This window comes from Lepus europaeus, chromosome 8, assembly GCF_033115175.1.
Source record: "Lepus europaeus isolate LE1 chromosome 8, mLepTim1.pri, whole genome shotgun sequence".
Lineage (NCBI taxonomy): Eukaryota > Metazoa > Chordata > Mammalia > Lagomorpha > Leporidae > Lepus > Lepus europaeus.
This window is the reverse complement of record NC_084834.1, coordinates 59,025,456-59,049,697: the sequence shown is the minus strand read 5'-3', so window position 1 is coordinate 59,049,697 and position 24,242 is coordinate 59,025,456. Positions and strand designations below refer to the sequence as shown.

At 43.8% G+C, this 24,242-nt stretch overlaps 2 protein-coding genes across 2 annotated transcripts in view; one reads left to right on the top strand and one right to left on the bottom strand.

Moving 5' to 3' along the window:
• SEC24D (SEC24 homolog D, COPII coat complex component) overlaps positions 1-17,015 on the bottom strand; it is a 145,442-nt gene extending 128,427 nt beyond the window's left edge. The window contains exons 1-3 of the mRNA XM_062199697.1: positions 16,832-17,015; positions 14,522-14,680; positions 3,068-3,197 (exon numbers count right to left, since the gene is read on the bottom strand). Coding sequence (XP_062055681.1) covers positions 3,068-3,197; positions 14,522-14,642 — 251 coding nt within the window. The 5' untranslated portion in view covers positions 14,643-14,680; positions 16,832-17,015. The remainder of the gene's footprint in view (positions 1-3,067; positions 3,198-14,521; positions 14,681-16,831) is intronic.
• A 349-nt stretch (positions 17,016-17,364) lies between these two features.
• SYNPO2 (synaptopodin 2) overlaps positions 17,365-24,242 on the top strand; it is a 236,213-nt gene continuing 229,335 nt past the window's right edge. Inside the window, exon 1 of the mRNA XM_062199692.1 lies at positions 17,365-17,419. The gene's annotated coding sequence lies outside the window, so the exon portion shown is untranslated. The remainder of the gene's footprint in view (positions 17,420-24,242) is intronic.

Sequence of the window (24,242 nt, the reverse complement as noted above, 5' to 3'; positions counted from 1 at the left end):
CCATCAAAAAGCAGTAAATAAAGAATTAATATGAGATTATTAATAAAATATGTAAATCTGGGCTCAATTTTACCCTAAATCTCTGTAGAGTTCAGTCTCTTGTCTGTGGCCTGTTCAACTTTAAACGCTACCAATATTCAAGTTTGCTACAAACTGTTCAAGATAGGAGATGTATGCTGAAGTTTGCTGGGATGTGGGAATAGACACCAAATTTTTCAAGATTTGATTTAAACAAAATCTGAATTTTAAATACCAAGTCCATAGAATAGAGAAAATAAAAGTTCTGTAGAATCCTATAATTGCATTCCATATTTAAAAAAATATTTTAAAGCCCTATTTGCATTTTTACCCCTTTTTCCATTACAATCAATTTCTTAGTCAATGATTCACACATCAGCTTCAACTTGGGAAGCTGAGTCCCTTCTCCCTGCCAATTCACTGTCTCTTACACAAAATAGGGCATTTAGAATTGACAAACTGATTTTTCCCCATTACAGTAAAAAAAAAATGATTTTTAGTAAGATTTTATTTATTGGAATCATTCTACCCAATAGCAACTCTACTTAAATAACTTCATCACTACTTATAAGTGTCAGAAATTCATTCTGCTTCAGCCATGATTAAAACAGTAAACGACTAAGTATGATTTATCAATTTTATGAAACATTACCCTTAAAATAGCAATATTTTAAAAGTAAAAAATTATACATTTTAAATTCAAATGAACAAAGTGATTGAACTGTATCTTATTTTTATCTGATGGTTTAGATATGGTCAAATTTAGGGGCTTTATTTGGTCAATCCTCTCAGTACAAATGACAGAGATGGAATGCTTAATCCATAAAGGCTGCATCCCATCTATGTTCTTTGACAAAACTGGTATAATTCACCTGCACAATCACTGTGCCCTTTGCCCTCACACTGCTCTACAGACACAGAAATGTGTCACACGGGGCAAGGTAGCATGAACTGTTGGGGCTTAGCCTGAAATACTAGACTTCGCTAATATTTTTGCTTTCATTTTTCTTATCTGCACTCCCAACCTTCAAGTCAGTATTCAAATTGTATAAGTGAGTACAGAGGAGAAGGAGCAAAATCTGTCAGTGCTTCCCTGGGAGTGATAACAAAAGCAGATTTTTACGTGGAGCTATCCTGAAAAGAGACTGAGCTCTATGGAAGGACAAGCTATGGCGGCCTTTCCACATCTAATGGAAATGGTATTGGAAACTGCTAACAGGAGTCTGTCATGGGCGCTGTGCACTGTGCAGACCACTTTGCATGAATGCACGAAGCACCAAATTCCTCACAACCACTTATTGTCACAGCTTTCAGGAGTAAACAAAGGCACATAGAGGCCAAGGGACTAGCTGTTTAATCTGCATTTCTTTTTAAAATCATTGAAGATGTCTGGAAGTTCACAAGGATGGATTTTTCCAAACTGTCCCTTTTATATCTGCACCATGAGCTCTATTTCCTCATTTTATTAGTGAGCAAAATGAGACCAAGCATGTGGTTAGTCCACTCTTGACCCAGAAGGGGCTTGTTGGTCCTCAGTCATTCTGCTCTCCCCCTCTCCCTTCCATCACTCTTTTGAAAGGAGGAGCAACAGGTTCAGATTCCCACTAAGGCAATTGGACTTCCTGCTCCAGGCTCCAACCATAGTTACACTTAAACTAGACTCACCCTCTGTGTCCTGAATTAATCTTCCCTCTATATCCCACAACCACATCCAAGAGGTAAAGAAAGATTACCACAACCAACCAGAGCCAGGAAGTGCCCAACCCACAAATACCATATGGGAGAATAAACTTGATGATTTTTAAAATCTCAGGAGGCGAGAACTACAGGATCCCTGGAAGGGTAACTAAATGGGTTCACATTAGATGAGCATTTGGCACAGTGGTTAGGATGCCAATTGGGATGCCACATCCCATATCAGAGTGGCTAGGTTCAAATCCCAGCTCCACTCCTCAATATAGCTTCCTGGTAATGTGTACCCTGGGAGGCAGCAAATGACAATTCAACTACTTAGGTCACTCACTGCCACTGATGTGAGAGAACTAGATTGAGATCTAGGCTCCTTGCTTTACCGGCCTAGCCCTGACTGTTGTGGGCATTTAAGGAGTGAACTATTAAATGGAAGACCTCTGTCTGTATCTCTGCTCTTCAAATAAATAAAAATAAATGAATAAAACTTAAATGGCTTCATCCTTAGCCAGGTCCAGACTCACACTTTAGGGTTACCTGCCCCCCAACTCACTGTCCAGCCTAACAGCCCTTGGAAAGGAAACCTCTAGGCAATCCTTGGAGAAAGGCCAAAGGAAACACTGCTGAAGGCTTGGCACTGTGGTTCTCAGCAGCAACACCTCACAGGGCCAACAGCAACGGGACTTCCAACAGGGAAGGTGTGATGCTGGCTCCCTTCCCAGGAACAGTCCCTAGTGGGCTGCAGGCTCTAAATATTTCAAACATCTCATACTTTGGCATTTCCAAGCCTACTTTCAACTTCCTCCTTCCTCGATTTATTAGAAACGTAAACACCAGACTTATTTCTTAGTTGTTTTCCCATACCCTTGCCCTTTTGAGAGTCCATCACTTGGTATGCTGCCTTCCACATCAAACTCACAAACCGTACCGGGAGGTCACAATCTGACTTAATTTAGAAGTATTTATTAAGTAGTTAATGGTATTCAGATCAGTTCTGCAAAGGATCCAAGAAAACATGGCAATTTAAAATTTTGTTCAGGAATACAGGTAAGTCATCAGTATTTAGAGGAATTAGATTAACACAAAATTCTAAAATAAACTGAACATCACTCAAAATGAAAACATGAAGTGATGATTCAAGTAACTTTAAATATATTTTTAAATATGTGCTTAAAGTTTTTTCCCTGCTAACTTTTCTAGGTGCTTTGTTTCCTGGGGCAGTTTTCCAGGAGATCATTTCAAAGATGTGGATATTAGCAAGGGGTCAAGTTTTCAACCAACAAACATGCATGTTTAGAAGGTATTTCTGAAGCAGTCTGAATAGTATCTATACATGAGGACTAGAATCCACTGAGCTCACCTTTGGGAAGGATGACTGGAGGCCTGAGCTCCATTCTGGCCAAATTGATGGGATCCAGGAGGTGCAGGGCCAGGAGGCAACATCATCCCAGGAGTGGCAGCCCCGAGAGGTCCTGCTGGCTTCATCATACCTGCAAGAAAAAGGCACAGACTTAGATGTGTATTAAAGTGCAAAGAGAGGGAAAGCAAATATAACAGGTTAAAAATAAAACAAGGTAGAGGATAGAAACAAAAGGATTAGAAAAAGATCCCCTCCTAACTTGCTTCAAGCATTATATGTACATCTGTCAATGCCAAGCTTAGTATGGTTATATGACCATCACAATGATAAAAGAGAAGAAAGGAATAATTTAAACACTAGACAGAAACTAAAACAGAATAAATAACCATGGCATATGTACAGGCATCTTTACAGAATTCACTATTACACAAAGAATACTAAAACACACAATGAAAAATTCCAGGTGGACATCAGAAAATAAATCTGGAAAAAACAGTAAGAGGTATGATAGATATCCTACCTATTAACTATGGGGGTGGGGGTGGGGGAATACCACTGAAAGGGCAGGCATTTGGCACAGTGGTTAAGACACTGGTTGCAATACCTGCATCACATATACGTATACCTGGGTTTGAGGCCTATGTCTGCTCCTGATGACAGATTCATACTAATGTGCACCCTGGGAGACAGCAGGTAATGGTTTAAGTATCCGGGTCCCTGCCACCCACGTGGGAGTCCTGGGTTGACTTCTTGGCTCTCAGCTTTTGCCCAGTCCAATCCTGGCTGTTATGGGCATTGGGGAAGATGCAGATGGATGATCTTTGTCATTGTATCTCTGCCATTTAAATAAAATTTTAAAAATTATTTTTAAATTGAAAACATCTTTTAATTATAGCATGAGGAAAGCCAGTCAAGAATAGGGTGGGCTGGCGCCGCAGCTCAACAGGCTAATCCTCCACCTGTGGTGCCGGCACACCGGGTTCTAGTCCCGGTCGGGGCGCCAGATTCTGTCCCGGTCACTCCTCTTCCTGTCCAGCTCTATGCTGTGGCCCAGGAGTACAGTGGAGGATGGCCCAGATCCTTGGGCCCTGCACCCGCATGGGAGACCAGGAGAAGCTCCTGGCTTTGGATCAGCGCGGTACGCCAGCCACAGCGGCCATCAGAGGGTGAACCAACGGAAAAGGAAGACCTTTCTCCCTGTCTCTCTCTCGCACTGTCCACTCTGCCTGTCAAAAAAAAAAAAAAAAAAAGAATAGGGTGATTTCTCCACTGATTCTAAAGCACAGGGCCAGCACTGTGGTGTAGATAGTAAAGCCACTGCCTGCAACATCTGCATCCCATATCAGTGTCTGTTCATGTCCCAGCTGCTCCACTTCCCATCTAGATTCCTGCTAATGGCTTGGGAAAAGCAATGGAAAATGGCCCAAGTATTTGGGTCTCTGCCACTCACATGGGAGATCTGCATGGAGCTGCTGGCTCCTAGCTTCTGCCTGGCCCAGCGCTGGCCATTGCAGCCATCTGTGGAGTGAACCAGCAACCTGTCTCTCCCTCTCTCTGTAATGTGACTTTCAAAAAAATCTAAAGCACATTTTTCAAAGTTTAATAATTTATCTAGGATTCAAATGATCGACAAACAGTTGGGGGACTCCTCAAGTCATTGATAATACAAAATATGGGATCACTTGCAATTTACCAATATTCTTGGCACTAACTGTTTTTAAGCAGCTCTTCTCAAACACAGATCTAAAGGTTTCTCTCAGGAGCTGTTTGCAGGCATTTTTCTATTTTCTTCTAGAGAAACTGTAGGACAGGACAAAAGTAACTAGGATTGGATGAAAGCTGTTCAAAGCCTCACTTGTCACTTGTAGGAAACTATATGGCTGTTAAGCAGGAAGTTTGTTTTTGAGGACTTCCAACTCTTCTCTGTTTCATTATCTAGGAGACCTCTGTTACCTTCTTAAAAAGAAAACACAGAACAAGTACAACTCTGTTTGCTCTTTCTACTTCTGCTTCCATTCTGCTTGTTCTGATGAAGCCATTCAGTTTACTCTCAAGCTCATCCTCCTCTCTCACACGGCCACCAGCGACCTTCCACCATGCCTGCTGTGTGTTCCTCCACTTGACCTCCTGAGGGTATCACACCAACATCTGCTTTCTTCTGTCACCTTCCTACAGAAAGCACATTCCTTCAAACAGAAGGGACTCGCTGGATGACCTGCAGTCACCCAGGCAGAGTTCCCTTATTATCATCAGGACAGGTTCAAGAGGCAGCTTTGACAGGTGTGGGGAACCCAGAGTGATAGGTAATCAGTGAAGTGCCAGTTTTCATGAATTGAAATGTTTACAAAGGCTTTTTCTCTTAAAACATGATTCCTTAAACTAAATAAAATTTTTATATTAACTCTACAGTCATATTTTTATTAAGCAAATTTTTATATACCACTATTTTCAATAAACATTATTCTAGCATAGGTGTTAGCACAACAGTTAGGATGCCACTTGGGACTCCCACATCCCATACTGGAGTGTCCAGTAAGAATCTTAGATCTTCCACTTCAGATTCAGCTTCCTGCTCCCAGATACCCAAGGAGGTAGCAGGTGATGGTTCAAATAATTCGGTCTCTGCCATCCACCTAGGAGACTGGATTAAGTTCCAAGGCTTCTGGCTTCAGTCTGGCCCAGCAATGACTGTTGTAGGCATTGTGGACTGAGTGAGGAAATGGACTTTCTCTTTTTCCCTTCCTTCATCTATCACTCTGCCTTTTAAGTAAAATGAAAATAAATAAAAAGTGGCAGGCGCCGCGGCTCAATAGGCTAATCCTCCACCTGCGGCACCAGCACACCAGGTTCTAATCCCAGTCGGGGCGCCAGATTCTGTCTCGGTTGCCCCTCTTCCAGGCCAGCTCTCTGCTGTGGCCCGGGAGTGCAGTGGAGGATGGCCCAGGTCCTTGGGCCCTGCACCCGCATGGGAGACCAGGAAAAGCACCTGGCTCCTGGCTTCGGATCAGCACAATGTGATGGCCACAGCGGCCATTGGCAGGGTGAACCAACGGAAAAAAGGAAGACCTTTCTCTCTGTCTCTCTCTCTCACTGTCCACTCTGCCTGTCAAAAAAAAAAAGATTTAAAAAATAAATAAATAAAAAGTCTCAAGTTATATTATTTCTAATGAAGGCTAAACCTCAAACCTAACAAAGTTAGAAAAATAGAGACTTGCAATCTCACAGATTTGGATTTGAATTCCTCCTACACCTTGTAATAGCTGTGACTCTGATAAGAAACTTTATTTTTCAGAGTCTCAATTTTTTTTTTTTTTTTTTTTGATAGGCAGAGTGGATAGTGAGAGAGAGAGACAGAGAGAAAGGTCTTCCTTTTTGTCGTTGGTTCACCCTCCAATGGCCGCTGCGGCCGGCGCATCTCACTGATCCAAAGCCAGGAGCCAGGTGCTTCTTCTGGTCTCCCATGCGGGTGCAGGGCCCAAGAACTTGGGCCATCCTGCACTGCCTTCCCGGGTCATAGCAGAGAGCTGGCCTGGAAGAGGGGCAACTGGGATAGAATCCGGCGCCCCAACTGGGACTAGAACCCGGTGTGCTGACGCTGCAAGGCGGAGGATTAGCCTGTTAAGCCACGGCACTGGCCCAGAGTCTCAATTTTTAATACTGTGTCTTGACAATAATGTCTCCTACTTCCAAGGACTGTTCTAAGAATGAGAGCATCTAGAACAGTCATTTCCTCTCCCTAGCCATAGCCCCTCTCCTTTTTTTCAAAGATTTATATTCTAACAAAATATATAAACCATAATTACATATTCTTGAATTTTCACTTCTTTAAAACATTATTTTGGGGGCCAGCGCTGTGGCACAGTGAGTTAATGCCCTGGCCTGAAGTGCTGGCATCCCATATGTACACTGGTTCAAGACCTGGCTGCTCCACTTCCGATCCAGCTCTCTGCTATGGCCTGGGAAAGCAGTAGAAGATGGCCCAAGTCCCTGGGCCCCTGGACCCACGTGGGAGACCCAGAAGAAGCTCCTGGCTCCTGGCTTCGGATCAGCGCAGCTCCAGCCATTGCAGCCAATTGGGGAGTACGGCCAATTGGGGAGTAAACCATCAGATGGAAGACCTCTCTCTCTCTCTGCCTCTCCTCTCTCTGTGTAACTCTGACTTTCAAATAAATAAATCTTTAAATAAAACATTATTTTGAACAATCTACAACAGTAGCACTAAAATATTTTCAACTTAAATAATTAAAGCACTGCAGAATTAATATTCTTATTTTTTAAATAAACAGGCTAATAGCAATTTTCATCAACAACCTCCATAGATATGTCTACAGAATGGAAAACTGTTCTGATATACACATGCAGGTAAACATCAATCTTCCTAAAAAATGTTTTTATTTTTGAAAGTCAACTCTACAGCAATGATTAAAAGTCATTCAACATCCCTGCAACATGACTTTGAAGCATTTGGGGCTGTCAAGGAAGAGACAACCATGAAACAACCACAAGACCATGTGCAGTTAGGATAGGCAGAGGCACTACCTAACTTCTTGGAGGAATCAGGAAGAGTGTGAAGGTGAGGAACTGCTGGAGCTGAATCTTAAAGTAGAGCAGAAGCTGTCTTAGGAAAGATGACAGGAAGACAGTTTCAGCCAGAAGGCAAAGTTCCAGGCAGGACAGGAGAGGGTGCCACCTGGTTAGGGCTGGCAAAAGGTTCAATGTGGAGGGACTGTGGGACTAAGTGGCCAGAGTGCTCATCTTGGTTGGGGTCAGACTGCAAAGTCCTGTGCCATGTGGACTCTATCCCCAGAGCAAACAGAAATCAGTATCATCATCACCTGCAGAGTCATAGTATTCCTGGCCGGCGCTGCGGCTCACTTGGCTAATCCTCCACCTGCAGCACCGGCACCTCGGGTTCTAGTCCTGGTTGGGGCGCCGGATTCTGTCCCGGTTGCTCCACTTCCAGTCCAGCTCTCTGCTGTGGCCTGGGAGTGCAGTGGAGGATGGCCCAAGTCCTTGGGCCCTGCAACAACATGGGAGACCAGAAGGAAGCACTTGGCTCCTGGCTTTGGATCAGCACAGCGTGCCGGCCGTAGTGGCCACTTGGGGGGTGAACCAACAGAAAAGGAAGACCTTTCTCTCTGTCTCTCTCTCTCATTGTCTAACTCTGCCTGTCAAAAAAAGTCATGGTATTCCCCAGCCACATTACTGGCATTTTCAAAAGTGATCAGACACCGAGTGAATCAGGGTCTTTATAGAGCATATGAGATTTTCAAGAGGAAAGGAACACCATACCATGAAAACAAACTAACACAATGCTTACGCCTAAAGGAAAAATAATCTGGCCGGCGCCGCGGCTCAATAGGCTAATCCTCCGCCTTGCGGCGCCAGCACACCGGGTTCTAGTCCCGGTCGGGGCACCGATCCTGTCCCGGTTGCCCCTCTTCCAGGCCAGCTCTCTGCTGTGGCCAGGGAGTGCAGTGGAGGATGGCCCAAGTGCTTGGGCCCTGCACCCCATGGGAGACCAGGAGAGGCACCTGGCTCCTGCCATCGGATCAGCGCGGTGCGCCGGCCGCGGCGGCCATTGGAAGGTGAACCAACGGCAAAGGAAGACCTTTCTCTCTGTCTCTCTCTCTCTCACTGTCCACTCTGCCTGTCAAAAAGAAAAAAAAAAAAAGAAAAATAATCTAAAATCACAAAGCAGTTACTACAGGCTTGTGTACTCCACAGCAACCCCAATGCTTTCTGGCTTCCTTCTCTTTATAATACTGAGTTAGAAAGGTACCAACCATGTCCTAGGCTCCCTTATTATTTGGGCTGCCACGTGCTCTGAGTTCAGCAAGGCAACACTCCTGGAAGACTCTGGCAACCCTGGCAGCAGAGACGGTTCTGCTGGGTGGAAAGGTGGTGATTCTGGTAGAATGGTCCTGTGTGGGACTGTACAAGTCTATGACCATGTAGTCCTGGGTATGGTTCTCTGCCTTTCTCTAATAATCTGTTCACCTCCTGATACCTTTTAAGAACTCCTTTCCACTAAAGCAGAGGAACTCTGACCAAAACATCATCACAGAAAAACAAACCTCAAATATGACCCTGGATCTGACAAACAAATCAAAATTTAAAAAGAAAAACTGAAGAAATAAAAGAGTTTATCTGGCACAGTGGGAAAAACTGCCACCTGCAGCACCGGCATCCCATATGGCCCCTGGTTCAGAGTCTCAGCTGCTCCACTTCCAGTCTAGCTCCCTCCTAATGTGCCTGGGAAAGCAGAAGATGGCCCAGGTGCTCAGGCCCCTGCCACTCACGTAGGAAACCCAGAAGAAGCTTCTGGCTCCTGGCTTCATCCTGGCCCAGCCCTGGCATTGCAGCCATTTGGGGAGTGAACCAGTGGTGGAAGATCGATTTCTCTCGTTCCTTCTGTAACTCTGCCTTTCCAATAAATAAATAAATCTTAAAAAAAAAAAAAAGTTTACAAAAAACAAAGACCAGCTCCCTGTTATGTGGTCAGAGTCCTAATTCCTGAAGCACAGTGCTGACACCATATCTATGTGAAGTCACTGTTTAGTAGGGCCTTAGCAAAGCCATGGCTGCTGTGTTAGGACACTAACACATCTTGACTCTCAGTTTCCGGACCAAGGGTCCTCAATCAGGAATGATTTTGTCTCTGAGGGGGCATTTGGCCATGTCTGGGACATTTTTGCTTCCCACAACTCTCAGAAGAAGGTGTGAGGAGCTACTAGTGGCATTGAGTGAGTATAGGAGCCAAGAATGCTGTCAAATCCCACAATGCACACCACCACCACACACACAGCAAAATATTAGTTGGCTCCGACTATCAATGGTGCTAAGGTTGAGAAGCCCTGCTTTGAGAGAAGAGTGGGCCTGCCCTAACTCCTTTACCACACGTTCTATTACGCAGTATAGCTCTTTCTAAAACACGGGCAGGATCATGATCCTTCCCAGCTGAAATCACTTCCATGGGACCCTAATGCTCGTAAAACAAAATCTAAACTCCTTGACATGGTCCAGCTTTCCACTCTAGGGGCAGCTCTTACTGCCTACACGCTATAGCTAAATTTCTTGCAAGCTTCCAATGTGTCAGCTCCTCATCCTCAGCAAGCTGCCTCCCTACCTGATCAACCTTCCTTCACCTTTTAGTCTGTTCCCTCTGGGAAGATTCCTTTTCCTGCTACATCTTAGTTAGGGACTCCTGCTGCATGCACCCACATCACCCTCCATTTCATTTTTGCCAGTGCTACCCCATGAACTGTAATTAGCAATACACTTAAAATATTTCTCTCTAGACAAGTGCGTGCCATAATGACTGGGTTTGGGTTTTTAGATTTAGTGTTGTATCACCACACATATTTTGCTAACTCAATAAATCTGTTAAATATGTTACTGTATAGCAGTAGACACAATTAATAGGCACAAGTGTTACATGACAAACAGAAAACAGGAGTTAGCGCTGGCCACATCTATGGTTGAACAGACACTTCAAGGCACCACAACTAGGTTGCCTGTGTCAACCAGGAAACCAACAAAGGGATCAAGAGAAGACCACATGAGAATACAAACAATGATGAAGGTTAAGGCTCTTCAGCACAGAGAAATAAAGGTTGAGGTAATTTAGTGAACGTCTTAAATAATTAAACAAAACATCATAATTTACAGAAAAGTAAACTGCATAGAAGTACATTACACTGAATAAAATATGATAGCCTGGCTATCTATCTGAGAACTGGGTAAGGAGAAAGAGGTTTAAATTAAAGTATGAAGAATTTAACCCAACAAAAACACCTTTTTGAAATATTGGGAAGTACCAGAGTGCTATGCTAATGAATACTGCAGTTGGTCACTCACTCCACTCATTGAATAAGCATTTACAATTAGCTCAAGCTAACCACTATATATGTGTACTTCAAAACAACATTTTGTATGTGATAAATATACATTTTTGTCAATTTTTTTTTTTTTTTTTCAGATTCAAGAGTGCCTTCTCTGCTCCAAGCACACCTTATCTTATCCGTGTGCTAAATGGGTAGAGGCCTTTCCAGGTGTTAGAACACACAAGGAGAGAAGGATTTCTAAATACGCTTGAGGAAGAGTATGGTGAAATGCCTACACCTGAACGGAGTCTGAAGGAAGAGGGTGTTATGATGACAGCATGGCAGCACACTGGCACTGAGGAACACCACCTAGGAGTAAGCACAAGCCAGCCACCAAATAACAAAAACTTAGTATCGATGGAGGAATAACAATGGGAAGGGGGCAGCTGAGCCAACAAAACAGAAAATGGATAAAATAATGAAGTCCTTATGAATGCAATATAATATAGGGATAAAGGGCATCCATAAAAGATTTTAAGTTAAGTCCACATAAGTTTGCATGCCTTTAGAAAAAATATTCCTCTGGCTCAAAAGTTGATGGTTTGGAAAAAGCCAGTATTGTAGAGAAATAGAAAGGCTTAAAGACCATTTTAGTAATCCAGGGGAAGAGATGGATGGGTTGAACAAGAAGAGTGACAAGAGGATGCCAGTAGGAAAGATGTTTACAACTCCTTCCAAAAGATTCAAGAGACCAATTAGATTGAAGGATATAAGAGGTGTTTTTTTCTTTTTTTAAATACTGAAAGTCTCTGATGTGGAACACTAAATAAATGGTGCTAATGAGTGAGATATGGAATGCAAAGAAAACAGGTTTTTATGAAATACTGAATTTATTTTGTTCATGATAAGTTTGATGTGTCTAAGTCAATGGGGTGGTGGGGCAGTGGCATTGGAAGTATGGATCTAAGGCTTAGGAGAGACAACGTGGGCTGGAGAAATAGACCCGAGAGACAGGCACTTCATTCAGGAAAACACAACTTAGAGGAAAATCTAGCAAGAGAAAAAAGGGGTGAAAATGGGACAAGGAGAAACAGCAACTCTTAAGGGTCATGCAGCAGAAAGGCAGGCTCCTTCAAAAGAAATATCCAAAGCAACCAGGAAAAACAATGTAAGGATAGTGACCCTGAAACCAAAGAGTGGGAGACACTGTCACATACAAAAGAGGAAGACTGGGACATTGTCTGTCACATTTAGTAACAAGAGGCCACTGATATTCCAGACAGAGAAGTGGAAGGGTGGATGGGTCAAGCAATGAAGTACAAACCACACTGAGCCATATTAAGAAGCAGAGGCAAGGGTGGAGGACTAGAAGTGCAGTGAGTACCTTCACAAGAAGAGGGCTGTGAAAGCAGCAAAGAGGAGTGAATAACACTGAGTGCTGTTCTTAGGTGTGTGTGAGAGTTTGTTCCCTTTCTTGGGGACCTGGATATGAGTACTGGCTCCACAACATGCTATGTAACCTTGGACACATCATATTATACCATACAGTTTTCTTGGCTACAAAAGAGGGCTATTCATCTACAACATAATACTATATAAGGATTGAATAAGATAATACATGGAAAACTTCTAAGTTTTTTGAAACTTTTCTAGTTTTTGAAACATGGCACACACCAAAAATAGAAATTTATAAATATCATTGTATATAAACCACCAGGTAGAAACTAGAGTCAAGTTAATGGTTCCCACAGGTCCAGAAAGGCAAGAGTAGAAATGATACAAGGAGGACCAGTCCAGAAGAGAATGATGCCTCACTGGGAGGTCTTTAAAACTGGTGGGAAGACGAAATCATCAGGGTGGCATTACACAAGAGATTTCCAATCTCAGGGCATTTGCTACGGTGAACTATGTGTGGCTGCTAACATCCACTGTTCCTGCAGGGCTTTCTGGAGCCTTCACTGACTCTGCACTGATAAGTGCTACCAAGTGCAGACCAGTGTTGCTCTAAGAGTTACTCGTGGTTTACACAGAACATACTTCCACCATGGATTATCATTATATATAAATATATATAGTGCATCCAGTTTCAGTCTTCTCCCTAGCACTTACAAAAGTGGCCATCTGGATTCTGTAGAAATCATTAATCTAGCTTTCTCCAGTTCCTAACTGATGGTTCATTCTTCTTCAGCATTTATATACAATGACATTTCCATTGTGTGGATTGAGTTGAATTCCCTAGCATTCAGAATCCCAGCAACTGCCTTACCCAAATATTCTTAGGGTATTTGGGGCTGTTAGATCCGAAACAAGCTATTATTAGCTCTATCTCCAGAAGCTTGGTTTCTTAGAGCAGCCCTTTGATAAAATGAGGTGGCCTCACAGAGTCAACTGTATAAGAACAATAATTTTCAGTACTGTCCATTATTCCTTCTTTGTGCAATTCTGTCCCTAAAGCTAAGATTCTCTGTAGCTCTGCTGGATACCATATGTTAAAGCAACCAATACTGATCAATAACAATTTCAAGGACAGGCTGCATTTTTCTTATTATTATCAGTGAGTAATTAGTGTGCAAATCTAATAGTACTTTTCCAATATCAAAAGTGGTTTTGGGCCGGCACCGCGGCTCACTTGGCTAATCCTCTGCCTGCAGCGCCAGCACACCGGTTCTAGTCCCGGTTGGGGCGCCGGTTCTGTCCTGGTGGCTCCTCTTCCAGTCCAGCTCTCTGCTGTGGCCCGGGAAGGCAGTGGAGGATGGCCCAAGTGTTTGGTCCCTGCACCCGCATGGGAGACCAGGAGGAAGCACCTGGCTCCTGGCTTCGGATCTGCGCAGTGCCGGCCATAGCGGCCATTGTGGGGGTGAACCAACGGAAGGAAGACCTTCCTCTCTCTCTCTCTCTAACTCTGCCTGTCAAAAAAAAAAAAAAAAGTGGTTTTGTGGGGCCAGCACTGTGGCATAGCAGGTAAAGCCACGCATGCAGTGCCAGCATCCCATGTGGGCGCCAGTTCGAGTCCCAGCTGCTCCACTTCCAATCCAACTCTCTGAAAGCAGAAGATGGCCCAAGTCCTTGGGCCCTTGAGCCCATGTAGGAGACCCAGAAAAAGCTCCTGGATCCTGCCTTCGGATTGGCTCAGCTCTGTTGCCATTTAGGGAGTGAGCCAGCGGATGGAAGACTTCTCTCTCTAGACTCTGCCTCTCTGTAATTCTGCTTTGCAAATAAATAAATCTTTTTAAATAAAAGTGACTTTGTAAAATTACTGCCCAATCTACCTTAGCATGTCTGTGTGTATAGACATACATACATACATACACACATATATAGTGTTTACAATAACCTCATACCACTAGTTAACAGCCAGAACAAATCTAACAGTGAAAAATAATAAAGTATTCAAGAAAGCTTCTTTATTTTTTGCCTATGCTTCAAAACCAAATCTGTATTCCATGCAGTAACCAAACTGATGATGTAGGGTTCTGTAATGAGAATCTTTTCCAAACGATCCTAAAATCTCAAACCATTGCACCATACTAGAATCATTCAACACTTTCATAGACCTTCTTTCAAAATGTCTTAGTCTCTGAGCCTGGTCGGTAAACAGTCATGTACAAGTCAAAGTCACACACTTTACCTGGTGGAGAAGCTGCATGCGAGGGATCACCATAGTGCCCATAATGAGGTGAAGAAAGGCCTATTCCAGGCTGGGACTGGGAATAGGGGGGTGTGGCCACATACCCTTGTTGACTCATCATGAAACTATCATTCCAAAGAACAGTTCTACAAAAATCCCCTGCAACAGAAAAAAATAAACACATCAACAAGAGAGTTTTAGTCACTGGGTGCTACTAAAACAAACAAACAAACAAACAAAAAAAACTGTGAATAAATGCTTACCATAATTTGAGGAAAAATACAATTATCAGGTACATGAGATACCCTCATATCATACAATGTAATATATATTATTACGCCATACAAGGTGTAACCGTAGCTCTCTACAACTTGGTAAATCAGTCCTGGGCAAATTCTCAGGCATGAAACCTGACTAACAGTTGCCAGCCACTTGTTCACTGGACACTTGAAGTATTTCACAGACAGTCTCCCATATGGGTTCCTACTATTTTATTCTTTGGGTTCCTAGGGCCACTTTTTACCACAAAGCACATCGTGCTTACTACTGTAACTACAGCAGTCTGCTATCAGATTCTTGACATGTCTTTTTAGCAGAATTCCAATTAGTAACTTTGAAACAGAAACATGAGCCAACAAATACAGAATATAAAGTTGATAAAGGACTTATTTTATGAGTCATAATTTGATCAAGCCAGGTGGCAGCTGAAACCACTTCCAAGTTGTCAGCAGTTTCTCAAGAGAACAGAATTTCTTCCTGACTTAAATGATATCACACCTCTAAGAACACATGCTCTTATATTTAAGGAGCTAAGAAAAAAAGCGTAATTTCATGTGTAAGCACATACATTCACAAATAACTATAATAAACCGACCTTGATTCTACTCAAAACCCAAACATCAATTTGCTGTAAGCTTCCTATTTTCCCAGGTTTTCACCAAGTAAGAAAATTTTCATTATTAAAAAGAAAAAAAAAAAAAGAAAACATTTTATAACAAGCCAGGAACTGCCCTGAATGCTGGCAACCAATCATACTGGGTTTTGATTCTACACCTGTCAGTACTCAGCGGTGTGACACAGAATCAGTGGAAGAATCTCTTTGGGCCTCCATTCCCTCTTCTACAAAAGGAAGCCTCCAACAGCCTCTCCAGATAGAAGACACTGAGTCTACAGTTTCTTGACAATTTCTCCACCCAGCACAGACATATTCCTTATTCTCTTATTTACTGCCTTGCAAGATAAAAGATTGCATGATATCTGCTAAGATTTGGAGTCTGCCTACATTCAGAAAATGGTATTTCAACTTTTAAAATGTCAAGTCTAAAATTCATAATTTGCTTTCAAGTCATCTCAAATTGTGAATTTCCAAAAATCAAATCAACCAAGTAAAACCGTTATGAAATCACTTTCTTTCTGCACAGAACTAAGGAGCAGCGCGGCCGGCAAAGGCCTTGTGGTCCTCCTGGCTCCAGACAACACTTTTTCCCTCCTCCCACTCAGCGGAGGGAGACGTGGCAGCCTGAGCTTTGGTCGAGCTCATCCAACCAAGCACATCTCGGCAAGCGGGCACCAGCCCACCTACGCGGCAGCCTGTTGCAGAGCGAAAAGAAAAGGCAGGCGGGGATGTTCGCGGCGCAGAACAGGAAGCAGCCCGGCCCCTCGGAACCGGTCCCGGGAGGGCTGTGCTTCCCCACGCAACCCGGTCTGCCACGTCAAACTTCCTCACTGACGGCACCAAGTTGGAGAAACCTGACTCAGCTGCAGGCGGCGACATGGCAGAAAGCCACTTGACCCCGGCAGGCCGGGACCCAAAGCCGGGGCGCGCGGCTCCCAGAACGACCCCTCACCCCAGGCCACGGTCTCCCGGCAACTGTAGCCATGGTGCGCTTCTCCCCTTGGTGCAAGTTCGGATTTGGCCCAGTCACTCTCCCTCCCAGGATGTCCCGACGCTTAAAGACACAGTTGCCGTTTTTACTGTGACTATTTGGAACATCCCCTTCCTCCAAGAAAGAGAAAATTTAAGTGGATTGCGGAGACAGTGACACCGGCACCCGTGGCGACCTGGCGGTTCCGGCATCCCAGGGCGTTAAGTGGGGGCGGGTAAAAAACTCCCACGCCCACCTCCCCCACCCCCCGGCCCATTATTAAACTAAACAGAAAAGGCTAAAGAAGCAAGTGTGCAGTCTCCCCTCGCTGGCCCTGCTGCAGGTGGGCATCCAACCTCTCGGGCCGGGTACCGCTCCCGGTCCGGCGGTGCCCGGGAGAGGGGGCTGTCCCTCCTCAGCACGTCCGCGCAGGGCGAGGCATTACCTGGTCCTAGTCCCGCGCCTCTCCCGTACGCTGCTGGGCATCCGAGAGTCTGCCTCGCGCCCGCAGCCCTCCGCTGCGCCTCTTCCCCCGCGCGGTGTCGGCACAGGCTCTTCGGGCGCACGGAGTTGCAGCTGGGCTGGGAAGTGCCACGTCAAACACTCCCCGGCTGCGCGCGCCCGGGCCGAGGTTCCGACCGGCTGCCGCGCGCCCGCCTGCGCACGCGCACTGGCTCCCGCGCGGCGGGCCGGGGCGGGGCCGGGGCGGAGCCTAGCGGCCGGGGCCGCGCTGGGGCTGAGTGACCTCCCTCTTTTTTCGCCTTTTTCCGGTTGTTTTTTTTCCCTGTGTTTTTGTTTCTTCCCCGGTCCCTTCCCCTCTCAAGCCAAGGACTTTGACGCCCTTGCTAAATCAGAGCAATGGTTTCGCGGTGTAGCCTCGTGGGGAGGAGAGGAGCGCGTGCCTCAGGTTCATTCATTGTACTGTTCAACAGGTTGCCGCTGTTCATTCATTACGTTATTACTTGAATAACTGCCGATACACACAGGTCCATGACGTATTCGTGCCGCACCAGGCAGCCTGGCGACATGTGAGGTAAGAGGGAGAACAGATACCCCCGCCGAGAAGTGGGGGCCGAGGTAGCAGCGTCTCCAGGGACGCTGGGATGCTAACGTGCTGTATCCTCCGGTGCATAGTCCAGGGTGGCTGATCACAAACCCAAACAGCGTTGTAGCTCACTGCCCTGTGAGAAACCCTTGAGAAATGAAGGCAACCCCTGTGAAACCTGGGACTTGGCCTCTGCATCTCAACCAGGACCATCTGGCTGGTTTCCCACCCACTTGGCTCAAACATTTTTTTTAAAGATTTATTTTATTAATTTTAAATAGAGAGGTAGAGAGAGAGGTCTTCCATCCTCTGGTTCACTCCCCAAGGCCACAAAGACGGGAGCAGAGCCCGTCTGAAGCCAGGAACCAGGAGCTTCTTCCAGTTTCCCACATGGGTGCAGGGGCCCAAGGACTTGGGCCATCTACTGCTATCCCAGGCCGTAGCAGAGAGCTGGATCGGAAGAGAAGCAGCTGGGACTAGAACCAGTGTCCATATGAGAGGCTTGCGCTTTAGGCCAGGGCTTTAACCTGCTGCGCCACAGCGTCGGCCCCCAAACTTTTGAAATAAAACCAGCCCAATGTTCTTTTTTTTTTTTTTTTTTCAAAATGTACTTTCTTCTTGGCTACCAAAACTACATAAATAAAAGCTACTTACCATGAACTGCCAGGTAAAAAACTTATCTAGAGATCTTGCCACTGCTAGGAATGCTACACGAATTGTGTGTGAATTTTCAGGCATTTCAGCACTGAAGAGTTTTGGTCCCTTTCCCCACTCATAAATTTCAGCTCTGGTCAGGTTTGAAAATGTTGTTTTAAGTCATTCTTATATTCTCAACATGGTAAAAATGTTTGCTAGAGGTTTAGAAAGTTTTGGCCTGTGCTGAAGGAGTTTTTCTATCACAGCTGTATCCCAAGAGAAGCGTGACAGTAATGACAAGCACAGGGCATGATAGTCAGAAACAGTCACAGTGTATGATGAGGTCGTTGGCTTGTGCCCCTCTAACACTGTTAAATTTGAGTTGCTCAGGGACCAAACTTGTCTGGAAAAAGGATGTGGCTTCAGTTTTGAGACAGTTTTGAATTCCTCTCTGCGAAGCTGGAAGGGACTTTTCAGGTGTTAAGTGTTCAACTCAATATTCAGTGAGGACTGAATTCAGAAACAGAGTAATTCAGAAAATGAATTAGTAGTCTTAAACCTAGCTGGAAGCCATGCCTCCTGATTCTAATTCCAAAGCTCCTCACTTCTATTTTTTTCTTTTATACTACTATGATTTGCTATTCTTTATTCACCATTTCTGCCCTTTTTCTCCTGAGAGTGACATAGACAAGTTCTCAAATAACTAAAAATTAACTGCCACTGGTGATTGGCTAGTGAATCAGAAATGTCTTTTCCTTAGGACGTGGCCTTCTAGTTTCAGTCTTGCTTCCCTTCTTCTGACCCAGGAGCCCACCCCTTCAGTAACTCCTGAACTGGTTCCTGTGGTTCGGTCTCTGGCCTTCACCAATCTCAAGCAGCAGCCAGGAATCCCAGCCTTCCTTGGCCTGACCTGTGTTGTTGCCACCTGAGCTGAGCTTCTGAAGTTCCACATGTAATTAATTTGATCTCCCGGGAAACCATACCCTAATGGAAAACTGATATCACAAGGAATGTCCGTGTGCTAAGGTTCTGTGTTCTTTAGGGTTCTTTCTCTTCCTGAGATTCTTTCTGTTCCAGCATAGGAAAGGAAAACAGTTAACCATGCAAATGACTATATAGAATTCTATGGAAGAGATGTCCTGACAGAGCTCTTGGCTCCTTCTAATTGAAAGCCTTTAAGATCATAGCTACAGAGGCTGGCGTTGTGGTGTAGCAGGTAAAGCTGCCGCCTGTGATGTTCGCATCCCATATGGGCACCTGGCTGCTCCACTTCCAATCCAGCTCCTTGCTAATGGCACTGGGAAAGCAGCAGATGATGGGCCAAGTGCTTGGGCCCCTGCACCATTGTGGGAGATCAGGAGGAAGCTGCTGACTCCTGGCTTCAGCCTGGCCCAACCCCAGCAGTTGGGATGGCCATTCTTTTCCATTGTTGTATTCTCAATGGTAGCTTTTGCACCATAATGGAGAGTAGAGTAGTTGAGACAGAGGCCCAAAGCCTGCAAAACTGCCTGGCTTTCCACAAGAGTTTACCAACCCCTGATCTCATAAGACCTACAGTTATAATGCTGTTGATTATCATTTTAGGAGACTTGTAGTCATGGAAATATGTAAGGGACTTGGAAAGTGAAAGCTGTCTCCCTAGTTGGGGTGGCACCGGACCTGAGGCTCTGAGGCCTGAAGTGAATTAGGCTGAAAAGGGGGTAAAGAGCAGGAATAGCATGAATGAGCCATGAGCATGGGCATTTAGAGGTGCTGGGATTCCATTCCCAGGTTTCTAGAGGAATGAGATCAGGAAGGTGAGGTATGATAGTTCATGAGGTTCCTTAAGGAGAGACAATAAAAGAGTTTAAGCAAGGGAATGACAGAAACGGGTGTCTTTTCCACATAAAGATCAGTCTAGAGTTAATGAAAGGATGGAGGAAGAGGTAAGAGTGGTGGAGTGACTGTGTTACAATGCTGTTACTACCAATCCAGGTAAGAAAACGTGATAACATAGGCAGGGGCAGTGGAGGTGTGAATGGAGAAGGCACACAGGTTGGAAAGAAGTTGATGAGCTGGATCAGTGGGACTGGGTGTGGAAAGCAGGGGAAGAGAGGCAGAATAAGGACAACCACTCTCAAAATTTTGGTTTGTCAGATTGGTGGAGGAATGCCAGAGCCATTTACAGGGTAGAGAAACCAGGAGCAATAGCACATTGTGGAAGAGATGGGTCTGGTTTTAGATGAGTTCAGGAAACCAGGATATCAGAATGGAGTTTTTCAGTTACCTGTTGTTATTTTTTAGCATGTAACTATCATATTTTTCTTTGTAACAAAACTTTACCATTATTTGTTTTATATGACTGGGTTTTTTGTATCTATTTCTATTATTTATTATAGTAAGGAAAAAGTTACTTTTAAAGGTATTTATATCAGTAACTGATCAAATTCTCTTTTTTATTGTATTATTTTAAAATTGCAATTTTGGACTTTTGTAGACATAAGCCATATCATCAACACTGCAGTTTTGCTCTTCCTGTGCTTTTACAAAGTATTTCCTTTAACCTTTTTTTCATTTTAATTTAAAAGGCAGAGATATAGAGACAGGGACAGAGAAAGACATTTGCTGATTCACTCCCCAAATGCAGGAAACATTTGTCTGGTAAAAGCAAATCTGTGAACCAGGAACTCAATCCAGGTCTCCCATGTGGGTGGCAGGAATCCATTTACTTACACCATTACCACTTTCTCCCAAATTCTACAATAACAGGAAACTTCAGTAAAGAGCTAGAGCTGGGAATTGAACCCTGGCACTTCTGATGTGGGATATGAGCCTCTTAACCACTTGACTAAGCCCACTGGCTCCTAAACTTTCTCTTTGCACCCACCATAACCCTAAAAATAATGTTAATTGATAGATTTGATGATTAACATTTCTGTTGGGTTGTGCTCCTAAAGAAAATGACTTTGGCATGTTTATTTTGAATGATATTTTAGGTAAAGGTACTATGATGGTTAGTTTTATGTGTCAACCTTGACTGGGTCATGATATCTGGCTAAATATTCTTTCTGGTATTTCTATGTGGGTGTTTCTGTAAGTGATTGGCATTTGAATTAATGAACCCAGTAAAGCAGGTGGCCCTCCCCAAAGTGTGTGGGTATCATTCAATCAATTTGAGGATCTGAATAGAACCAGAACACAGAGGAAGTTGACTGCTTGAGCTGGAACGTCAGTCTGCTCTCAGTGCTTTTGGTTCTCTAGAGAGTCCTAGTACAGGTGGTAAGCATGGCAAATAGAGAAGCACCTCTTCAGACTTGCTCTCCCTTTAGTATAGAGGTTAGAAAGCTAAAGTTAAAAGTTAAAGCTTAAAAATTAAAAAGCTAAAGCTAAACTTTTTCAGAATTTTTTGCATTGAGACTCAACTGATGGCATCATGCCTTTAATATTTACATTTAGGAGGGTATATATGTTTGAGATTTATTTATTTAAAGGCAGAAAGAGAAAGAAAGAGATATCTTCCATCTGCTGGTTCACTCCCCAAATTGCCACAGTGACTGGGGTGGTGACAGGCCAAATCCAGGAGCCCAGAACTCCATCTGGGTCTCCCATGTGGGTGGCAGGCCCAGATACTTGGGCCATCTTCAGCTGCTTTCCCGGGGTGCATTAGTAGGGAGCTGAATCAGAAGTGAAGCAGCCAGGACTTGTACAAGTGCCAAAATGGGATACTGGTGTTGTAGGCAGCAGCTTAACCTGCCGTATCACAATGCAAGCCTTCTGTATTGAGACATTTTTATTCTTTGGTATTTTCATGTTTCTTCTGGATTTTCTTCACATAATTCACTTGCCCAAGTACACATTTAAGTGGCCAAGCCAACTATGCACAACCTGTCAAACCTTGGACCCCTCTTCCAATGAGTGCTTGTTTCCCACTGGATTTACTACTATGTTGCAATTTCATTACTTGATTTCTAAATTTCATTTGCATTCTGTCCCACCTGAAAGCTTTAACAAAGTGGAAAGCCCTACCTACCTGTTGGTTCTTCTCTTATGTTGATCTTATGTATGTATTCCTTGGCTTTGCTACTTTTGATCCTATTCGGGTGTAAAAAGTAATACGTGTAGCTATTACCATGATCTTTTTTGTTCCAACTTAATTATGAAGTAAGCTACTCATTTGTCAAAAGAGGAAACTTCAACATTCCAGAAGCTACTTTTGCCCTCTCCCTACTCTTGCACTTTAGATGTGCTTCTACCAGCTGTTCATGTGTTGTAGAGGGTGACGCTCCTTAACATCACCTAGACTTCATGGAATAACCAAATGTCAGAGTAGGAAAATGCTTTAGAAATCTTTCTAGCCCAATACTTTTATTCTCCAAATAGGTAAGCTGAGGTTCAGAGATCTAAGTTCATGGTCACATGAATTTTGGAAGAACTGGTACCAGAACCTAGATCTTTTGATGGGGACCCCAGTGCACTTTCCATGATTGCAAACTCTTGTCACATTTTCTAAATTGTATTTTCACTAAAAACACAAACCATTAAATTAGAACTGCATTTCAAGAGGATACTTTTGAGCCAATTTTAAGCCACAGAATGAATTGTATACATTAAAATACATACGTGCACAGAGACACATGTATCCATCTCCTGCCCCACCCACCCACCAAACACAGGCAGACACAAACCAGAGAACCAGAGATAGGAAACAACCATCAAAGGGTGGGGGGTCTTTTTTTTTTTTTTTTCTTTTGGCTTGTTTGAACCCAGTAGGTAAAGGAAAAGAGGGGAAGGGATGGGGAAGGAGAAAGAGAGGAAGGAAGACATCTTCCATTTATGGCTTACTTTAAGCCAACATTGTGCAGTCCTTGGTTGCCTGAGAATTTGGCTCTTAGTTTCTTCCTTTCTAGGCTCTATGCCTTCTTTTCTGTGGCTTGGATCCACTGTTTCCAAGTAATCCAAGAGAAGGTGCAAACCTGCTTTTGTAGCATGAGGCTTTAACTATAAAAGCCAGTTCTTCTGCCTCCGGATTTTAGCCTTAAGATGTCATCTTTACATAATGCAGATGCAAAGTGTCTCTGAGTGAGGAGTAGAAGTTGAGAAACCAAAGTGTTCTCAGATAGCATGGTTTTACAGTTAACGCTCTCAGAGATGCACCTAGACTTCTCCCTTTTATTTCTGAAGCTGAGAGCTGCCTTTCCACTAGAAATGGATTACTAACATCTTTTGTTCTATTGCCACCTCCATTTCAGGCCATTTCTTTTTTCTAAAAAGCCATTTCTTACCCCCACTAAACTAACCATAGTGCTTGCACTGAAACAGAATATTATTCAAACAGATAAATAAATAAACTGTGGTTTATCAGAGATCTTAACAATCTTACATAAAATGTTGGCTTCACTTATGTCTTGATTATTCTTATTCTCCACATTAAGGATCCTGATTTATATAACCCTATAATCTCCACAAATGAGGGCTGATTTCTCAGATGAACTTTAAATTTTTTCTTTTTTCTTTTTTTACTATCCTGCCTCCTTTACTTATTTCTTGACTTCCTATATTATTAGCCTTTTATTTAAAAAAAAATTAACTTTTTGCTTTCTAACACATGTTGCTTACAAGGCATAGAAAAACATCAACACTGTTAACAGACTTTATACTACTCTAAAGTCACTGAGTACCCAAAGTAACAAGAGGTGCTGTGCTTCCTCTGCCTTTATGATCATTGTTTCTGCTCTTACATGAATGGGTAGACCTTGAAAATCTTTTCCTGTGTGTAAAAGTGTGACTTGTCATTTCTGTAACTGGAATAATATGGTGATATAATCCATCTACATAAGCTATGAACATTTTGCATCTCCTCAGTAAATCGTATATATTTCTATCCAAATTTGTTTTGAACAATTTCCAGCTCTGTGTTTAAGCAACACCTCTAGACATGATTTCTAGGTACCTACTAAGAATATTATACCAGCATTATGTCTTTAAGACCTAGAAATTGAATCACAAAGAAGACTTAAGTTGAGAACAACCCTAGGGCCAGCGCCGCAGCTCACTAGGCTAATCCTCCACCTGCAGCGCCGGCACACCGGGTTCGAGTCCCGGCTGGGGCGCCGGATTCTGTCCCGGTTGCTCCTCTTCCAGCCCAGCTCTCTGCTGTGGCCCGGGAGTGCAGTGGAGGATGGCCCAGGTCCTTGGG